Below are 21,848 nucleotides of genomic sequence, written 5' to 3'. Positions count from 1 at the left end.
GTATGAACACGTCTGTCGATACAGCGGCTTTCCTTTGGCTAGGTCAGTTGGCTGAGCTGCGGAAAGAGAACTCCGAGAAGCAAATACCTTCGTAGGGCTGTCTCTACATGTCTGGCAGGCAGTGTGGCAATGACTAATGTTCCTTCTTGTTTAGCAGGAAGCAACAGCTGGAATTCTGGGTGGCGTTCAACTGTTTGCTCTCCTGACTCCTCCTCATACCAGGGTGGGGCAGCCCCTGGGGCGTTCCCAAGAGGCAAGCAACTTGCACAATGGACTGAGAAATGCAAACCAGTTTCTGTATTCAGACTGGCCGGTGGCCTCTGAGAGGGCGAAACAGCACTGTTGCATGCCCTCTCTCATCCAGTATCACTATCTAGCCTTTGGCAGTGGAGGAGAATAAGATTTCCCCAGCGACAGTATGTGGTTTTAGCGCTGGTTGTCTTCAAATATCTGAAGGGCAGCCTCCCAGAAGAGGTGGCAGACTTGTTCTCTCTTGTTCCAGAGGGTGGGACTAGAACCAGTGGGTGGGAATTGCAGGGAGGCAGATTGTGGCTAAACATTAAGAGAAGCTTCCTAACAGTAAGAGCTGTTAACAGTGTGCCTTGGGGGCTGTCTAAACACTCAGAAAGCCCCACGGTGGGTGCGCAGTGGCATGGCGTCGATTATTCAACGCTGCTGCAATCACTGCAGACAAAAAAAAGACAGGGACTTACCCCAACTTTTTTCTCTGGAGCGTGGCCTGGTGGTGGCTGGTGGAAGGCAACCAATTCCAGCAGGAAGAGAGGGGTGGTGTTTCTGGTCCCAGATGGCTGCCCAGAAACCCCACATTCCCTCTTCAGCATCGGGATTACCCAATGCCACCCTGGGAAGGAAAGCGCGGGATTTCCAAGGGATGCGGTACCAACCTGGTGCCGTGAAGACACCCCCTTGGGAGGTGGTAGGCTTTCCTTCATTGGAGGTATTTAAGCAGATACTGGACAGTAATCTCTCAGGGATGCTGTAGTGGCATACAATTTTGTGGTTTCTGCATTGAGTATGCTGTAAGACTAGAATTCAGGGGTAGGCAGCCTGATGCCCCCACCACCACCACCACCACCACCACAGGGGTTGGATCCAGCTTCCTTGTAGCTCCTGTGGAAAAGATTCTGCTAGTGGAATAGGACTTCTGCATCTTCTCCTCCCCCTGCAAAATCGTGTGCCCTATCCAAATATCTTCTGGAGAGTCCCCCAACCCTCCAGAGCAGATGTGGAGGGCGTGCAGGGAGTTGCAAGGAGAAGGGGAGGGCACAGAAGTCTAATCCCACCAGCAGTATCTGTTCTGTGGGTGCAAAAAGGAAGTTGGATTGCATCCCATATGTTTTGGACTGTGACTCCTATAATCACTGACCTTTGATCATGCTTGTTGGAGGTGATTTTGTTTTGTTTCTTACATTTCTATACCACCAAATAGCCAAAGCTCTCTGGATGATTTACAAAGATTAAAACCCTAAAAATACAATATAATAACATAATGTGAAACCATTTACTTTTAAAAAAAAGCATTTTCAATGATCCTTAATAAAAACCCTGAGAAGACCCATTAAAAACGTTACTATCTGCTCTCAACTGCCTGGCACCGAGAAGATGACATTGTTGGCACCAGGTGGACCTCACTGGGGAAAATCTTCCATAGATGGGGATTCTAATCCAAAACATCTGGAGGGCACCAGGTTGTCTGTCCCCAGACTAGATTACAGGCTAGATTATGAAGAAATGATGTTCCTGAAACACAAAACCCTCCTTGAAGGAAGGCATCACGATATGACTCCATAAATTTGTAACAACTGAGCATTTGTTGCACTACCAACCATTTTTTTCTGGAAACGCTGGTACCTTTACCAACTGCATTATTTGTTGAGTGTAAAGAACATGCATCAACATCCTTGCTTCCTGTAGTAGATCATCCCTCTCTCTCCCTCTCCGGTCTGTCATATTAATTTATTTATTCTAGCATTTGTTGCCACTCTGGTAAAGTATGATTAACAAATGACAGAGCTTACATTGGATTTGAACTGGAGAGGCAAGTCAGCATTTTAGCTGGAGCCCTTCATGAACCTCTCCAAAGCATCTAAAGTTTTTGAGTACTAATTATTTCTGTCTCCATTGATTTATGCTAGCAGTAATGATAGGGTGTGTCTGAAGACATAAACGTGTGTGAACTGACTAACTGATGGTGTGCTGTGTAAGGGTGCATATCTGTCATTTATCAGTATCAGAAGGACGGCTGTTTCTCAGATGGGCATTACATCTCTTTTTTTTTCCGTGCTGTGCTGTTCTACATGTACACACCTTTTCTATTGATTAATCTGGTTTGGGCTTGCAATCATTAAAGGCCTCTTTGCACTGTACAGGAGACAAATGCATGTTTTTAAATCATATACACAAGTCACAGAGCCTTGACTGACTCCCAGCCCCAGAGTGAAAGTACACAATTTTTAGCTGAATATATTTGTCTTTCAAAGCTTATGTTGTGGTTTCTAACGTGTGCACCGTGTGTACACAGTAAAACATGACACTGCTATACAACCTTCAGTCAACTTGATAGTGCTGTAAAGTTGTCCTTTGCAGATTTTAATACCAAAGGTTCTCCAGATACTGAATTATTCTCCAGATATTCTTTCAATGTTGGCTACTTTATTTTGCGGCATTTGATAGTTGATTAGCAAGAGAATGTGGTGCTTCCCAATATGAACAGCTGGGATATATTTTCATATGGTAAGCAGTATATAAATTGATGTAGTAACAACAGCAACAACAGCATGTAATGGAATATCACACTGGATAGCAAACTGCCTTTAAGAAACACTTTCCATATTGGGCATCTGATAAGGAACCTGTGTGTGTCTGCCAGAACAATTTGGGGCCTGTTCTAGGCTGCACACTTAGTTCTCAGGGGCAATGTTGAGTCTCACCATCACCAATTGGGAAGGGGATGTGTGTGCTACTACATGCCCAACATTCCCCCATGGCTGTGGACCAATAGTGGTGGGAAAGCTTTCTTGTACCTGTTCTTCTCAGCCAGTTACCGTGAACAGCAAGAGAAATTCACCAGAACTAGGGCCAGATCTACACCAAGCAGGATATAACACGTTGAACGTTTTGAAGACTGTGTAGAGTGTGTGTCCTGGGCCTCAACAGTTGTCACTACTGTTATAAACCGTTTTAAAGCAGTAGTGTAGGTCCTGCCTAGATGTGCTTCCAAGTGGCTGTATACTCCCACTATTAACCAATAAGACTGCAAGCACAAGTCCATCAGAGTAAAAGAAAAAGAAAAAAATATTTTAAAATACTCACATAGCTGAGGTCTAAAACTATCTGCTGCAATTTTAGGTATTCAGCAGCTAATTTGAGGGCAGTAGGATATTTAAAACAATAAAAAGCAAAAACAAACACGGAGCTCCAGCAAAGCAGCCTCTTTCCAAAGCAGCCTCCACTTTCAGCATGTCTAAATTGCTAGGTACATTTTCATATTGTTTGTAATGGTATTTGGATATTGGTAGCTGCTCTGGGATTCCTTTCCAAAGGATAAACAGGCTACAACAAACCTTAAGAGGGAAAATACATTTAAAACCCGTTCGACCCACTTTTTAAAAGCAGTATATAGCAGTGCAATTTTTCCAGCTTTCTTTTGAAAGGAAAAGTTGGATTGAAGGCTCCATGCAGAAAAGCCTCAGAAGACACAATTGTTCTGCACTGTTCCTCTCATTGAAGAGCATTCACCCAGAGATCCCCAGAAGAGAGTCTCAAACTCTTCATGTATGTGACAGAATTTGACAGAATTTTATGACGCATGCAAATTTTTATTTAATTGGTCTTCAATAGTTGATAAGTAATTGTATATTTTATCTTTTAGAATTTGAAAGGTGGCATGCCTTGATTTTATTAGAAATGTGACTGACCACAAGATTCAACACAGACCCCAGTCTGGCACTTTGGAAAATGGCCCGATTCTGCTAGGACCAATTCAGAGGTCATCTACTTCGACTTGGGTACAGAACCTGAGTCGAAATTTATTTATTTATTTATTTATTACATTTTTAAAACTGCCCAATAGCCGAAGCTCTCTGGGCGGTTCACAAAAATTAAAACCATAATAAAACAACCAACAGGTTAAAAGCACAAATACAAAATACAGTATAAAAAGCACAACCAGGATAAAACCACGCAGCAAAATTGATATAAGATTAAAATACAGAGTTTTAAAATACAGAAATCTGAAGCTTTAAAATACTGAAGTTTTAAAATAAAGAAATCTGAAGCTTTGAGCCTCCCGTTGACTATCATGAGTAATTTTTAAAATGGCTATAACTTTTTTTCCCTGATTGTCAGAAGTGGATAAAATTTCCCTGATTGTCAGAAGTGGAGGAGGATTGGAAGAAAAGGAACCTCTCGTGCAAGCACTGAGTCATTACTGACTCTTGTAGGGACGCCAGCTTTCACGGACGTTTTCTTGGCAGGCCTTATAACGGGGTGGTTTGCCGTTGCCTTCCCCGGGCGTTATTACCTTTCCCCCAGCTAACTGGGTACTCATTTTACCGACCTCGGGAGGATGGAAGGCTGAGTCGACCCGAGCCAGCTGCCTAAAACCAGCTTCCGCTGGGATTGAACTCAGGCCATGGGGAGAGTTTCGGCTGCAGAAACTGCTGCTTTACCGCTCTGCGCCACATGAGGCTCTAGGAGGAAGATTACACCTGCCAAATTCAGAACAATGTTTTTATGTTCTATGGGGTTTTTTAAAGGGAACTGCTGATAACTTTTTTTTATTTCTTGGCAGAATTGGATGAAATTATCAGGAATGATGTCTCCTTCTAGGAGAATTGAGCAAGTACCATTTCAGATGAATAGGTGCAGGGATGTTTGTGCAAAAGCAACCCTTATATTTTGAGAATATCCAAAAAGAGATGCACTTATCCCCTGATTTTTTATTTTATTTTATTTTATTTTTTGGTGGATTGTTGTTAGGAAAATGACAGATAGCATAGAGGTGCCCCATAAATAAGAAAAGTGCAAAGCTTCAGAAGGATAGGTTATAGTGATTTATGTGGAAGGGGAGTCTTCAAATTGGGAGGGGTGAGTTATTCACTTCTCCTTCCCTCCCCATATGGTTTTGTGGGCAAATTGTATTATTATTATTATTATTATTATTATTATTATTATTATTATTATTTATTTATTTATTTATATAGCACTATCAGTGTACATGGTGCTGTACAGAGTAAAACAGTAAATAGCAAGACCCTGCCGCATAGGCTTACATTCTAATAAACTCATAATAAAACAATAAGGAGGCAAGAAACTAGCCCAACCTTTTCCATGTCCAGAAAGGTAAACTAGATTCTTCCCAGTTGACCTAGGAAGGAGTGATACACATTGCTAAGTTTCAGAAGGATAGCTGCAAGGGTGAAAGAGTTATGATTGAAACCCAGTCTAAGGCTTTTTTTTTTCATAGTGAAGCCTGGTAATGTGGGAAGAATGGCCATCTCATAGTGCCGTCCTTGTTCTTGACCAAAGCACAGTGATCGGAGATCCTCTGGTAAAGTGTGCACTATGATTAGAAGGTGGACCTATCAGCCATCCAATCGCCCTCTCATCAGCGTTTAGAGAAATGAAGGCCACATTTGCTATTTTGGGGGACACACAGTCTGTCTTTCTAAAGCTTGAATGGCAAGCAAAGCCTTGTGCATGGTCTAGCTTCAGTTCTGATCACTTCAGAGTGAAGCTTGCTTTGCCTCAGGAAGCACCAGAAACTATCTGAAAGAGGCCAATTTGGCTCTAACTTTGGGCTTCAGCCAAATCTGATGCACATCCCTGGGATTTGCTATCTGTCAACATTTGATAGATAATGTGCAGTGGTAGTTAATATTTGACAGCTTGAAATATTGTATCTTTGAGATCTGCCAGAATCAAAACAACAAGAGATACGAACAAGTCTTTGAGTTTCAGATTTTGAGTTATATAGTTCACATTATCATGAAATCGTTTTTGGTCTGTCAGCGGCACACAAAGCAAGCGAAGTGTAGTATACACCACCAAAAAACCCACATTCGCAAGTCATACATAGTACTTTAAACTGCTTTATTTTGGGGTTGATGGGTGGAGTCCAGCCAGTTGAAATGAACGTCATCAACTGCAGAGATGTTGCTCAGTGAATGAGAGAGGCTTGTTCCCTGCCCTGTCTGTGCTCCCATTATTGGCCACCCTTTCTCCTGTTCCTTCTGTGTATCACAGTAACAATAATGCAAAATCCTGCTGCTACAGGCTCCAGCTACTGGCTCCTTCCCCGCTGCGTAGTTTTCATTGTGCACTACATAAAAGTCAGCTACTCCATTATTGTGAATGAAACACCACTGTTGTGAATGGGAAAAGGAGGCTACTTATTGTGAAAGCAGCCGTACTGTGAAGGGGGGGAGGGAATTGGAGGATGGGTGGCCCCACCCCTTGCCCAGGTCACTGCCAGATCACAGAAATAGGCACACCCAGGATTAAATGCAGGGGACTGCAGCAGAACCACTCAGGAGCCATATTTAAGGGGAAACAATGCACTAAAATGACTTTCCAAAAAGGTTAAATTTCCAGAGGGTTGCTGCAGAACGTGCTCTCCCTTTGCATTAAATCTGCCATACAGATTAGGTCATAATCTACCAGGCCCATCAATAAGGATTACAGGTATTTTTATCCTCTTTCAGGAAGGGAGAAAAAAACCAGTCATTGCTCTTTTCAGCATATAGCAGGTAATCCAGATAAAAGCTGAAAACGCTTCTGTGTGCATTTCCTTGTAGATTGGGTTTATGAGATTGTTGGAGTCACTGTAAAAGAAAATAAGACAACCCCCCTCCCTGCAAGAAGACATCTTTGTAGTATATTAGAAATGATTTAATAAAGTTTCAATCCTATATATTTACTTGGGAGGAAGTCCTATTGAACTTAATGGGCTATACTTCCGAGTGGACATATATAGGATTCTACTATTAGGTATAGTTGTTGTTACAAACTTTCTAAATATAGGCACACCCAATGACGACCACCTCCTGCCCACCTCCCACAACTTCTAGCCTGTTCTCCATCACAAAATGGACCCCTTTTAATACAACTTTATAATGGAATGTGCTGCCATTTCCTGCTGTGTGCAGGAAAAGCGGCATGATAAAACAGCCCCTAAATGAGCCACGTTGTCTTTGTTTACTTCCTCTGTCTTCTCCCGGTAGAAAAAGGAAGTATGCGGGATGGGAGTTGAATCTAAAATAAGGCAATTGCCTTCTTCTTTCCAAAACATTGTCTATTTATCTTATTCAATCTCATGGCCTCCAATATCATCTGTATGCTGATGATACACAATTATATCTTTCATCTCCGGATCTTTCTCCTGATGTTCACGATCGTATCTCGGCATGTCTTTCAGATATCTCAGCTTGGTTGCTTCATCGTCGTTTGAAACTTAATATGGCAAAGACTGAATTGCTTGTTTTTCCTCCTAAACCTTCTCCTCATCTCTCTTTCTCTCTTACTGTCAATAATGTTACACTTACTCCAGTCAAGGAAGCTCGTAGTCTTGGCTTTATATTTGTTTCCTCGCTCTCCTTTATTCCTCATATTGAGGCAGTAGCTAAATCCTGCCGTTTTTTCCTGTATAATATTGCCAGGATTCGATCATTTTTGTCTGTCTCTTCTGCCAAGACTCTTGTTCATACTTTGGTTATTTCTCGGTTGGACTACTGCAACCTTCTTCTCACTGGCCTTCCTTCTTCTCACATCAGTTCGTTGGTTTCTGTTCACCACTCTGCTGCTAAGATCATCTTCTTGGCTCGCCGCTCTGACCATGTTACTCCACTTCTGAAATCTCTTCATTGGCTTCCAATTCACTCCAGAATCCAATATAAACTTCTCCTGTTGACCTACAAAGCTTTTCACTGTCTAGCTCCTTCCTATCTTTCCTCTCTCATCTCACACTATTGCCCCGCTCGTGCTCTTCGCTCCTCTAATGCCATGTTTCTCACCTGCCCAAGGGTCTCTACTTCCCTTGCTCGGCTTCATCCATTTTCTTCTGCTGCCCCTTACGCCTGGAACGCTCTTCCAGAACATTTGAGAACTACAAGTTCAATCGCAGCTTTTAAAGCTCAGCTAAAAACTTTTCTTTTTTCTAAAGCTTTTAAAACTTGATTTTGTTCTGACTTTTATACTGTTAGTTTTACTCTACCCTGTGCCTGTTTGGTGCATTCTCTTCCCCTTTTTATTGTTTTATTATGATTTTATTAGAATGTAAGCCTATGCGGCAAGGTTTTGCTATTTTATTGTTTTACTCTGTACAGCACCATGTACATTGATGGTGCTAAATAAATAAATAATAATAATAATAATTTATCAAAAACAGGGAATTGAATTCCTGCAGTATAATAAAGCAGACTTTCATTAAAATATTCTCATAAACATGGGAAAGGATGTTTATAATAGAGGGGAGATTCTGCATTAGTGAGCAGTAATTAATGTGAAGTTACTCAGAATGAACTTCAGCATGCATTTTCGAGAGCTATCAGTAGATAAACATCTTTGTCATGATCAAATCTTGACTTGGTAACAGCTGGATCTGTCAGCGACTCCTCCAAAGGGGTGGTAGCCCAGTGAGCAGGGTTGGGCTCCAGGTTTTGCTAACTCTTCCACTATCTTCTCTGCTTCTGCAGAATTGGGTGGGCTAGTAGGCTGGCCTAGGGAACACATAATCCTCCCTATCCAGGTGTTGCAACTCGTTCTCCCCACTCCAGCAGAACAGGGATAGCCCAGTAAATTATTCGTGTTTTAAATGTTTTAATATTGTAGCATGTGTAATTATTTTTAAATATTTGTATATCTCTATCTGCTTTAACTGTACATCTTTCAATTTGTAAAGCCACCTTGAGTCCCAGTACTGGGGAAAAGGTGGGACGATGATAATAATAATTAATAGAGGAGCAAGCAGTACCCATGCCTAAGGAGAGATGGGGGCACCAGACAGGTTGATAGAGTGATATCAGTGGGTCTTATGGGGCACAGGGTATAATGTTATTAATATGTAATATTATTTATTTATTTATTTATTACATTTCTATACCGCCCAATAGCTGGAGCTCTCTGGGCGGTTCACAAAAATTAAAACCATTCATAATATAAAACAACTGTATAAAACCATAATATATTACATGTTATTAATATGTAAACTGCTGTAGGGCATATATTATACAGCAGGGGTGGGCAACTTCTAAGGGTTGTGAGGCTGCATTCACACACACACACCCAAAAATATTGCCAAATTTGGTGCAGTGGTGACAGAGCGAAAGGCTGCTTTTAAAAGTGAACAGCTGCAGTTTGCTCCCGAATTTCAGTGGCGCAGTAGCAGCAGCTGGAAATACGGGTTATTTTGCTTTAACAGAGCCCCCTTTTTTGCTGCTGTGCAAATTGCAGCTTTTTGCTTTTAAAAGGAGTATTTTTTCCTGACACTGCGAAATGTTTTGGTGCGGCAGCAATGACAGGGCATCGAGGGGATGCAAATATGACGGTGGCCTGCATGCGGTCCACAGGGACCACATGCTACCCACTCCTGTTATGCAGAAAGATATGTAGCAAATGTAATTATTAAATAGGATGGGTTGACACATGTCACTAACCAGAGAAGGGGCCTGAAGCTTTAACACCCAGGTCCACCGTCACTGCAGAAGTGCAGGCTCTTCTTTTGTGCCACCAATGAGCATGTACAGGGTTAAACCTGAGGTAATTCTGTTTTGAAATAATGGAACCATATCAGGTAAAGCAAAAGAAGTATGTGATTTTGCTCATTGACCTAGCATGGTGTGAAAGACTAAGAGAAATGACATATCAAGAGAGCCTCATTATTAATATTGATTTGGTGCTGAAGTACAGTCAAGAAAAGCTGGCAAAATTTCATACGCAAAATGCATTAACCTAGCAGGTCAAGAGCCGGAAAAAACACAGAAAATGGATCAGAAGGTCTGAAAAGTACATTTTGAACTTAATGTTTGCCAGACTTAATATCAACAAGACTTACAGTGCAGTTCCATACACGTTGACTTGGTTGTATGCCTTCAATGAGGCTTACTCCTAGGTAAGTGTGTGTAGAATTTCAGCCTTATGTTTGCAATCCTATGCACACATAGCTGGGGGTATGTCTGCACAGGACTGAGCACAGCGAGACGTATTCCTCTACTGAACACAGTTTTTCCAGTAAACATGTACATGTAGGTTTGCGCTGCACATTATTTTGGTCATAGAACCACTTCTCCAAAAAGTACTAACATGGTTGAGAAGGTGGAGTGTAAATCTCCACTTTACTCCTCAGAGTCCCCAGACCATAATGCAAGAACCACTAGCATAGAGGACAAGCTGAGCTATCATTTGATTTATTTCTGTGTTTTGAGAATGCATAGACCTCACATTGATAAGCCTCCTTTGGAGCACTTGCACATTAAGACAGCAACAATGATAGGCATTCACTCCCACACCAGATCATTACCATTCTGCTTCAAAATATGTGGCAACTCAGCCTTTGCTTTATTAATATGGGCTAACAGAATAGCCATGTTCCAGGCATGAGATCTTTTTCAAATGAGTCTCTGACAGGGACTGGTGCTCCAAATTTAGTTCTCCTCCTATAGTGTACCTAGCATAATACTTATTAATCTGGCCCTGGCCTCGAGTAAAAACTCAGAGCAAATCACTTTTATCTTTATCCACCTGACTTCTGTTTTCTTTCCCTCAGGTCCGCAAGCAGCAATGAGCTGGCTACGCTCATCTCTCGCATGCAAAGAAATGCTGATCAGGTGGAAAAGGATGTTCTTGAAACGCAGGGTAAACTTAAGCAGGTAAATTTGAGTGGTTGATCTGAGGATCATGCCATGTACTAGAGATGAAGAGATATTGGCCAAAAGCGCAAATACAGCAATAAGAACTTGAAGTTTCAGTTGTAAATATACACCAAATCCCCAGGAGATACACAAAGAGTTTAATTCAGGCTTGATTTTCTTTTGAAAATAGTTCTTGACATAATGCAAGAAAAGCAAAGTGAATTTCTGTGGGCTTTATTGTGTGGGGAGGGGATGTCAGAAAATCAAAGTGCTACCTATAATCAGAACCATAGAATAGTAGAGTTGGAAGGGGCCTATAAGGCCATTGAGTCCAGCCACCTGCTCAATGCAGGAATCCACCCAAGGTACCATTGATAAGCACTCTTTGAGTCTGATTCGATAGCTGTGGATCCACCTAATAGTTGTTCTATCTAGCCCACTTTTAGCTAGTTTGCTAATCAGAATGTCATGGGGCATTTTGACAAAAGCTCTGCTGAAGTCAAGATATGTTATGTCCACAGCATTCCCACAGTCCACAAGGAAGATTACCTGATCAAAAAATGAGATCAGATTAGTCTGGCAGGATTTGTTCTTGACAATTCCATGCTGGCTTCTAGTAATCATTGCATTGTTTTCAAGGTGCTTATGGATTGACTTCTTTATAATCTGCTCCAAAAAATTCCCAAGGATTATGTCAGACTAACTGTAGTTCCCAGGTTCCTCCTTTTCCCCCTTTTTGAAGATAGGGACAACATTAGCCATCCTCCAGTTGTCCAGCACTTCACTAATGTATACCCTAAAATTAAAGAGCTGGATAATCCTCAAAGACAATACAGTCCAATTCTTTGCAATGGGGAGTTTCTTTAGTGCTTGAAATATCTCCAGCAGGTGCTGATTAGATCTCCTCTTTAAAACCTCTTTTGCTGATTGACAGTGTCATTGAGCCCGTGTTTTACATTCTAACGTCCCTGAAGCTGCTGTTTCTTTTTTTTGGGGGGGGGTGAAAATATATTAGCCCCATATCTCATGTTTTCTGTGATATATCGACCTTCCCCCACAACCCCACATCGCTATACGTTTGTGTGTTTTTGACAGGCTCTTATGAATTTAACTGCTGTTTTAGTCAGTGTAACTAGCAGAAATTTAACAGAGGAATCATTTCCTGGCATGCAGATGCAATAAGAAACAAACATTTAGTCTGTGGAGTTTTTCTTCCCACATAGCTGTTAAAGCCACAGGAGTCTTGTCAGAAAAATAAAAAGTGAACAACTCCAGGTCTGGGACCAAAGCACATGCTATTACCTACCAAAATGTATCTTTGTTTTATCTTAGACTGGGGAATACCTTAAGGAAATTTCTGCTTGCTAACCCAGTCTCACTCCACCTTGTTTGAAACAGCATGGCTGACAAAGTCATATGAGAGCAGACTCACGAGTAGTCCAAGACTGTTCTTGGGCTCCCTGGCTACTGTTGGCATCTTGGAACATAAGAAGAAGCAGCTTGCTAAAACAAACCAAATGCCTTTGGGAAGTTTCTATTGTTGATTTTCCCCCATCCACCCCCTCTTTTAAAGCCACTTGAGCTAATGGCTCAAAAAGTATTAACAGCAGTAAGCCTATATACACCAATTGCTGGGGAACATGGGTGGGAGAGTGCTCTTGCATCCATGTCCTGTTTCTGGGTTCCCAGTCGACAGCTGGTTGGCCACTGTGTGAACAGAGTGCTGGACTAGATGGATCCTTGGTCTGCCCAGCAGGGCTCTTCTTATGTTCTTAAGTGTGTCTTTTGATGGTGAGTTCTGTAAAATAATTATGCACCATGAGGTGAAAAACACTCTTTCTGACTTGTGGAAATAATATAGCCACCAACAGAGCTACCATTACACAGAATGACATGGCCACACCAGGAAGCAGATGTTTGGGGGGTGGGAAGCGATAGTGAAGACAGACCTGTCCGTGCCATGCAGCCTGTCCTGTACTCCCTAGGCTAGCCCAATGCTCTCAGATGCAATGAAGGATGCTGTCCTCTCACTAGTGTTGAAGTAAGAGTCAATGGCCAATCTAAGTTGGGTCTTGTACATGGCATATGGGGAGGGTGTCACCTTGTCCTTCCTCTCAAGCAATAAAATTCTTCAGACCAGAGAATCGTATACCCATGCTAAATGATAACATTTGCCTTCTGGATTTGCAACTACACTCTGCCCTCTCTTATGGGAATGATACTTACACATCTACACTTTTCTGGCTGCAGGATGCCAATAACCACCAGCAGAACAAGTCTTTTGAGTTCCAGCAGGAGAATAGCAAAAACCTGAAAGAGGCTGAAACTCTGCTGAAGGACCTCTTCCTAGATGTGGATAAAGTGAAGCGGATGAAGCACCCTCAGGCCTTGGAAATTGAAAAAGAGTAAGTAATGGTTGCAGCCTCCTGAGATATATTCAATTAAATGCATAGAGGAGACACATTTGGATAGCTGGCAAGAACAAGGGGGTGAGCTTCAGACCTGGTTCAAACCCTTTAGCTCCTTCAGAGTTCTTGGGCAAATCTTCCATGGAGGACCCCATTTTCTAACAGATAAATCTTCTTGATTCTCTCCTGCAAAGCATCAAGCAGCTGCATGACCGAGTGACCCACCAATGTGCCGAATATCGAGATCTCTATGAAAGGTTTACGCTTCCTGAAGCTGGATCAAAAGTAGATTGGACAAACATTCTCGAACAAAAGCAGGTAAAGGTTACAAATTTGATCCATTGCCCTTGATTTGAGCAAGTGCCCTTTGTTTGTAAAACAGAACAAAGGCTATGATTCAAAAAGGCCCTTTATAAATACAGATTATATGCACATTGTGTTTCTCTTTCCCCACCCCCCACCCCCGTCCCTCACCAGCAATTTGTCATGCTCCATTCTGTCCACAAATTTTAGGGATGGCTTGTCAGACTGTGTAGAAACCTGCCAGAAAAAAGTCCAATTTTATGTGGAGGAGCTCTCACTGTGCGACACTTTGGCACTCATGATAATTGCATATATAGAAGCCAATTTACCCAACACTTCAAGCATGTCAGCACATGGGTTTCTTTGATCCATGCTGCAGATGTGCCTGTGAGCAAGTGCGTGTCATCTTAAGAGACACATAATCATCCCTTCACTTATCAAGTTCATGAAGAAATGCTGAGGTCTGCTTTGCCACAGGCAAAACTTAAATGTGGAGTGAGCCAAACCTATATTCTCTGACATGATGAAATGGCCCTATGAATTGGGCCTTTGTTGCCAACTACATCAAAACAGCCCTGGCTTCACCATTCATAGCAGACCAGCTATGAAATATCTGCTGATATTTTCAGGAATTCTTGTCAGCATGCAAGGTGATGGCAATGCTACCTGATAAACCACATTTAGTCCCTCTTTTTACCACCACCACTGAAGGAACTACAGCAGAAGGGATTGTGTTTTGATTGTTCAAAGCGGTTTCTCGGAAGCAAACTTGGGAGATTTTTTTAAAGGTGCAAATATCTTAAAGCAGCCTGACGAAGGACCGTGTTTTGATTGTAGCTTTCATGGAAACCCTCAGGCTCAAAATCCAGAAAAACCAGACCCCCTGTCGCTACTGAGCAGCAATATCTGAAATCCATCCCCTTTGCCAGAAGCTTGGGGAAAGGCCTCCAATCCCCTGGTACTGAAATGGTCTTCCACGCCCCTTTCCTGAGACTTCAGAAGGTAGTTGGCTAGAATGGCCATGTGTCCTCTTTACATGGGAAAGTCCTCTACTGGAAGAGTTGTCAAAGGTCAATCCTCTGTTTAAAGGGCTGTCCAGTTCAAGTCTGGATTAACACTAAAGAACCATAAGAAAGGAGAGCAGCAGGGACCTTGAAATTATCCCTCACCTGGACTTCAGACTGAGCAGGCACACTCAGGTCAATATGGTCATTGTCTTCCCCACTGAGATGAGATGTATTGTATTTCTGTTTAAATTAGACTAATTATTTCTAAATGTGCATCTGTACATATAAATCAACGTCTTAAAATGTTATGCTGACCCATGTGCTCTTTTGTCCTCTATTTTGTAGGTGCATAAGTGGCCACCCTACAGGTGTCTCACCAGTAGAAAACTTAGGCTTCCATGGTCTCTGCAGGAGCTGAAAGAGGCTCTGTTTTGTTATGCATTCTTCCTCCTTCACCAGGGGCCAGCAACTGGTGGCTCCCAGATGTTTTAACTCACAGTTGTCACCCGCCCAAGCCAGCATAGCCAATACTAAGGAATTATGGGAGATGTAGGCCAAGACCTCTGGAAGGGCACAAGTTGCCCATCCCTGCTTGATCATAGATGAAGTCAGACTTCCTGCCCTGGTTTCATTCCCTACTTATTCCAAAGGGTTCTAAACGGTTTTATGTATTTTATTGCTGTAAGCCACCTTGGGAAGGCTTCTGCCTTGAAAGGCGGCTAAGAAATATTTAAAATAAATAAAAATAAATAAACCATGCCCAGAAATTACATGCCTGGTTCTCTTCTCTAGTGTCCTAGCTAGAGATTCCTGTAGGCAGAGCAGGGCCAGGAGGTATTTTGGCTACTGCCAAACCTCATTGTTGCCTTCGAATTGGATGTATTCAGCAATTTCATCTCTGCATAAACCACCTTGGCCCCTGGACATGAGGCCTCACTATAGCTTCCCTCCCCCCTTCTGTGCTTTCAATCAAGTAAAAAAACAAAACTGTATGGTTCTCAGGCCTGGAGCAAAAAGGGTTCACTTCTTTCTGAAGGGTTTCATAGCAGTGAAAAGCTTCTGAAGGGTTTCATAGCAGTGACAGTTTTACCAATAGTGGTGTTGCGATGGTAAAGCCACAAAGCCTTTCCTGCTGGCCCCATCATAATTTTTCCTGCACCTTTCTCTGGTGTTCAGTAATCTCCAGCATCTGGCTTCCCCAGCCAAGCGGGCCTGAGGTCTGGCAGTTGCCATGAACAGTTCCTACATACCATTCTTGGGGCAGGGGAACACAGGGGTGGATAGATCTTCCTCCCAACTGAGTAACTCTAAAAATGCAGAGCGTGATGGTTTACTACTGGGTTTGTTGCAGAAACAAGTCAATGCAGGGAAATATGGACCTACTATGACAGAGCTGGAGAAGCAAATAGCAGAGCACAACATTCTCCAGAAGGAGATAGAAGCATACGGCCTCCAGATCAAGAACCTCCATAGTCCGGTAAAATAGCATCTTGTCTCCCTTTCCATTGCTGAGATGTGCAACGTCCCTTCATAAGTCTGTATTGCTGGACAGTGAGGAGCGATTAACTTGTCAGTTTTTAAGATGAATTCCATGCAAGTTTTTCTGTGCCATAATGCTGATGTGCTAAACCAGTCTTGAGGATTAATTCAAGTGTGTCCAGAGTGTGATTCACACCCTGGACAATCTTTAAGATGTAGGTTGAAATCATGTGTGTTGACGTATTCATAAGATCAGTTAAACACAGAGAATTCTTCTTAACAAGCCCAATTCCCACTGATTTTCAACATATTAAAAATGTTTGCATATGTACACATCTGAACTCCCTACCCTGATGGGATTCACAAGAGCACTGAGTTCTACCATTTTGGCCTCGTTTAGTATCTCTCTTGGCCGTTAGCCTCTCCAGAAGTGCTTCTCGTGTTGCTTTAAAAACATTTGAATGTGTCCTTGGGAAGCATAGCCAGGTCTGAGAACTGAAAATGTAAATGGTCAGAAGCGTAAGGCGTGCCATTGTCTTGAATCTTGTAACTACATTTGGGGGATTTGGCTACTATTTCCCAGCCATATGATGAATGAACTGCCACTTTGTTATGAGCTTGTTTGTGTAAATTATGAAGAAAGGAATTGGAGTGAGTTGACGGAGAAGAGAAGGACCCAGTTATTACTGTCTGAGGCACACAGAGTTCCATGCAACCGCATAAGAAAAGCTGTGCTAGATCAGGCGAAAAAGCCATCTAGTCCAGTATTCTGTCCTCACAGTGGCCAACTAGATGCCCATGGGAAGCCCACAAGCAGAACATGAGTTCAACACCTGTTTGTGTTGCCCAGCAACTAGTATATAGAGGCATGATGCCTCTGGCGGTAATATACTGCATGGTCATCATGGCTAGTAGCCATTGATAGCCTTATCCTCCTCCATCAATAGCCTTCTCCTGCACAAAATAACCCTCCTTCTTCTGTGTTGGGGAATGCTCTAGATGAGCATCCCTAAAGGATGTCCGGACACTGCAGAGCATTCACTGACGTGGGAGAGAATGGAGCAGCCCCTGCTCAAACTATGTTTTGTGTGGGTTGAGCTGCTGGATTGAGAAATAAACTTGCAGGGGTTTCCCAAAAAACTAAACCGCAGCAAAAGCCACAGTTTAGCATGGGGCCCTAGCTAAAAGGTTCTTAGCTCTGATCCTATCTAAGAGTCCAGGGCAGTGGCTGATGATGTGTGTTTGGTTTGCAAGGCCAGGACTAGTAAATAGTATTGACTAGTAGCAATCTCTTGAATCTGAGTTCAGCCCCTGCCTTGTCAGGCGGTGATGGGCCATGTCCTTTATTGGTCCTTGTATCTCAGCTGCCCCATCAATAAACGGTGGGATAATAACAGCCCACAGAACCATACTGAGCCTTAATTAGTTTACAAAGTGAATTGCTAATCGATAGTGCGGACTATGTTAGCCAAAAGCAAAGGATGAGCTAACGGGTGGCTTCCCTCTGCTGTTCTAGAAAGCGATGCATACTCCAGTTTGAAAGATGAAACAAATTGAGATATTCTGATTCAGTGTCGTGCCATATTCCCAGTAATAACATATCTGAATTTGATTCAAATTAACATTGTAAACGCTGAATTAATATGCATAGACATAATGATAAACACTTTGAATGGACTAATCTGACAGTCAAAATCTGTTCAAGGAAAAATAGGGGTTTTTGAAAAACCAGAAGACCCTACCAAATCAGAACTATAGAAAATAATTCTTCACATACTTACCAGTCCCTACGTACCCTATATACGTACCAGTCCCTACAATAAGTCTGTTATTGCTGTTTTTAGCACATTCTGTAATCTGTGAAAAAATATTGCTCTTACTATATCTGTTATATTGTGCATGTTCTCTCTTTCGCATTCTCCAAACAAATAGGAAGCAGCAGATTTAAGGAGCCGCTACAAGGATTTGCTGGTAAGAATCTTTTTCAATATGAAAACGTTCCTTTAAAAGACTGATTTGGGTATTTCATTGATTTGTTATATTTATCAGATTCAAATTGGTGTGGTTGGAAAAGGGTGGCAAGTTGAGAGGTGCCCTAGGCCAGATTGGTAGATTCCTGAAGCACTTTAGGACCAACCGGAAAGGTGGGGAAAGGAAAATACTATTGATAGTAAGCATTTGAGGGCTCTTCTATAGGAGTGATTTATTGCATGCTCGTGATTGGTCACTCATGGAAGTTTTCAGGTCCATTACATGATATTATCTCCCACGGTATCCCCTGGAAATCCCACTATGAAAAGAACAATTTTTTAATATGAGAATATCCAGGTAAAAGTGGGATCTTCTGCCACTAGGTGGCACTGTTTCAACAAAAGTGAAGCAGGGAGGCATTCAATTCAAAGCACGTGGTCACCCCTCTCCACCTGTGTAATGCAGCCCATAACAATCACACCAAAGAACCAGGGAGCACAACGCCCTGGGTAAACAATATGATTTCCCCTTAATATAGAGATACTCTGAATGTCGTAAGTGCAATATTAAAATGCTACCCCTTTCCCACAATGGTTTCTGCAGTTCCTGGGGGAGAGGGGAGGGGTTTATTGAACATAAATTCAACCTAAGTCACCCATCTTCCCACCCCACCCCAATATACCAACCAGCCGTTTTCTGTATGGAGGTTCTTGGTGTGGGGTCCTGTGTGACACAGTAGACAGAGTTCTGGAATTGGATATAGTAGGAAACTCATGTTCACTCAGCCTCCTCCTACCATAACAAAAAAGTAGTGGTAGCCTCTGTCTTTCATTCTAAACTACCTCATGGACTGATATTAATAATAAACATTTAATTTTATTTTACTTTAATAATAAAAATAAACTACCTCAAGGAATTGTTGAGATGTTAAAATAGATGGGGGTGGGGAATTAGAAAGCATCTGATGGTCTGAAAAAAAACTTACCGTAATTATAAGTAAAAATTGTTGTCAGAGCATTTAAGTGTTCTTTCTCCAATCTGACAGAAAGACTCAATCTGGCGGGGCCAGAGCTTGGGCAGCCTCTATACGCACCTACAGGGTTGCACAAAGGAGCTGAGTTATCTCACAGAGCAGCAGACCAAGATCTTGAAGCAAGACTGGAGTGACCAAATGATTGATCCCCAGTTGGTACGGCGTGAGTATGAGGTAAGTGATGCCATAAAACCTGGTGGGGATCAATCTACAATGTTCTTGCATCGGCAGGAGTCCTTTAAAGATCTGTGTTGAGCCCTCCGCCCCCTGCTGAACCAACTGTTGGACCTGTTATTGCTGCTTTTGTCCTTGACCTCAGTCATTGGCTCAGTTATTTCATTCACATCCAAGAACGAGTTTCAGTTGGCAAGAGCTACCACTGTTTTCTGCTCCAGTTTCCGTAGAAAATGGGACTTGGGGTGCTTTTTAAAAGATGGCCCTTAATCACTGGGAGCTTGTAAGAAGCATGACTGAACCAAATTGATATTACTAGGATGAACAGGGTACCTTTACTTCTGTCCAGACCCTCAAAGTTATTGCCCTAGAAAGCATACAGTGTCATAAGAGAGTCATTGTAATATAGTGGTTAGAGTGTTGGACTGGGACTTGGGAGCTCCAGGTTCTAGTCCCCACTTGGCCATGAAGCTCACTGTATGATTTTGGGCCAATCACTTACTCTCAGCCTAATCTACCTCACAGGGATTGAGAATAAAATGGAGTAGGAGTAGGATCATGTATGTCACCTTTGGCTCCTTGCAAGAGGAAAAAAGGTGGAGGGCGGATTTCTCACCCTATGAAGGATCTCTTAGCATTTGATTTATTTATATATTAGGGTCTTTCCTTTCCCCTGCAGGATTTTAAGAATAATGAACTCCTTAACCAGGAAGAGTATGTGAATACACTCCAGGATGATGGAGAAAGGATGATTGAATTGAAGCATCCAGCAATGAGCCCAATCCAGGTAAGTGCAGAATATTGGAACTCAGTCTAATCTAATGCATTTGAAGCAGTTTTATTCTGCTCTGCAGTTGAAAAAGGCTCCCAGAATGGTTTACAAATATCAATAGTAACTCAGTCCCTGCCCTTAGGTTTACAATCAAGAAGACCTGACACAAAAGGAAAAGGGGTTGGAAGGGAGAAGGAAAAAAGAAAAGAAAGCAAACTCAGGCATTAAGCTGGAATAGAAACAGTTCAAGCAGAGGAAAATCCAAAAGTTCCTGATCTCTCAGCAGTGCTGCTCGAGGTGGCCCTACCTCCCTTCTGTCCTTCACCTCAGTCTGATGGAATGATTGCCGCCAGGTCATGGTTTTGAGAGAGAGACTCACTGAAATAACCGATCCCTTAAATAAAAGTGTTCTTTTCCTAGGTTTATCCTGGTACAAATATCTGTTTATTATAAGGTCCTTTTCAGAGTGTGTTTAAAAGGAACAGCCTTTTAGATGTTTCAGATGTTTATATTACTAGCTTTGTTACATCCCTGCTGTATAATGTTGACATAATGTTGACATACGCCCTTGAAGACTGTATCTGTTTGTGCCAAATATTGGTGTCTCTTTATGTTAGTAATATGGTTTAGTTTTTCTGAAACATGTTTAGCTTTGGGGATGCACCTAGATCTACCTGCTCACAAAAGGGACCTTATTTTCTCACACAGACTTTAGGCTCTCCTGTCTCTGGCTAGATCTATACTACTGTTTTATCGTGGTATTGAAGTGCACTGATAACTGCGGGCGCATTAAACATTCCATATACCACTTTCATAGTATTAATTCTTGCTTTTTATTCCACATTATCCAAAATACCGCAACAAATGTCATTGTGTGTCCTATGAGGTATAAATGCACAAGAGGGATATCGTTACCATGATGGGATTGTAATGATTTGACCCAAGGTGTAGATCTGGCCTCTGTCTTTCTTCTGTAACACTAGCATGTCATGTGTGATTGGCATTTGCTGAACAGCAACTAGAGAAAATTAATCTTTGCAATTCATACACCTGCTGGCCATCCCAGAAGCTCGCATTCTAAATTTGTTCTGGTCATTTGCTAAGTACTAAAACTGGGTTGGGACCTCCAGCTGAAGGTCTACATTACCTCTTTCAAATCCTGTCAGGAGGAGCTCCACATTCCAGTAATGGATGGGTCAGAGCCCCAAAACAGGGGAGCTTATTCATTACATTACAACCTCTAGTGTCTCCAGTATGTTGAAATGTCTGGGTCAGCATTCATATGTACAACAAGCAGGACAAATACCCTGGAAATGTTGAGTTATGGAAAGAAATAGAATTTGTTGAGCAAATGTCATTTCAGTTTGACTTTTGTGTTCTATTATAATAAAGATTGGTGCTATTGTTTACCTTAGAACAAGAGGTATGCCAAGCAGTGCCCATAGATACTAAAGCACCCCATGGATGCCTTTCTTGGTACCAGTCAACATAACCTACCCCTCTCAATTTTTTTTTAAAAAGTTACACATTTTCTGGGATTGCCATGAAACAGGTTTCTTTTGGTGCTGAAAACTGAGTTCAAAAGAGTTCTTTTGTGTGTTGGGGCTCAGAGCCCACCTCTGCCTTGCACTCAGTCTTTTGGACAGGTTACTTGTCCTTTTCCACACATTTTGTAGTGGCACCCAGGACAGTTTCTTAGATTGCCAAATGTGCCCACAGCCCAAAAGGGTTGCCACCCCTGGTTTAAAATATACTAATGGATAGCTTTGGCTCGATTCTAGCAACCATTTCCGAGCAGTAATATTTTGCAATCTGAACGCATTGCTATTTGGG

General features: G+C 42.1%; 1 protein-coding gene across 1 annotated transcript in view; it reads left to right on the top strand.

The window, feature by feature from the left end:
- Positions 1–21,848, top strand: part of EVPL (envoplakin) — a 53,739-nt gene that overhangs the window by 9,333 nt on the left and 22,558 nt on the right. The window contains exons 2-8 of the mRNA XM_063120331.1: positions 10,784–10,886; positions 13,119–13,273; positions 13,471–13,594; positions 15,938–16,063; positions 17,998–18,036; positions 19,082–19,243; positions 19,923–20,030. Coding sequence (XP_062976401.1) covers positions 10,784–10,886; positions 13,119–13,273; positions 13,471–13,594; positions 15,938–16,063; positions 17,998–18,036; positions 19,082–19,243; positions 19,923–20,030 — 817 coding nt within the window. The remainder of the gene's footprint in view (positions 1–10,783; positions 10,887–13,118; positions 13,274–13,470; positions 13,595–15,937; positions 16,064–17,997; positions 18,037–19,081; positions 19,244–19,922; positions 20,031–21,848) is intronic.

Source organism: Elgaria multicarinata, chromosome 3 (genome assembly GCF_023053635.1).
Source record: "Elgaria multicarinata webbii isolate HBS135686 ecotype San Diego chromosome 3, rElgMul1.1.pri, whole genome shotgun sequence".
NCBI classification, from domain to species: Eukaryota; Metazoa; Chordata; class Lepidosauria; order Squamata; family Anguidae; genus Elgaria; species Elgaria multicarinata.
Note: the sequence above shows the minus strand (reverse complement) of the source record. Positions and strands in the feature narration are given on the sequence as shown.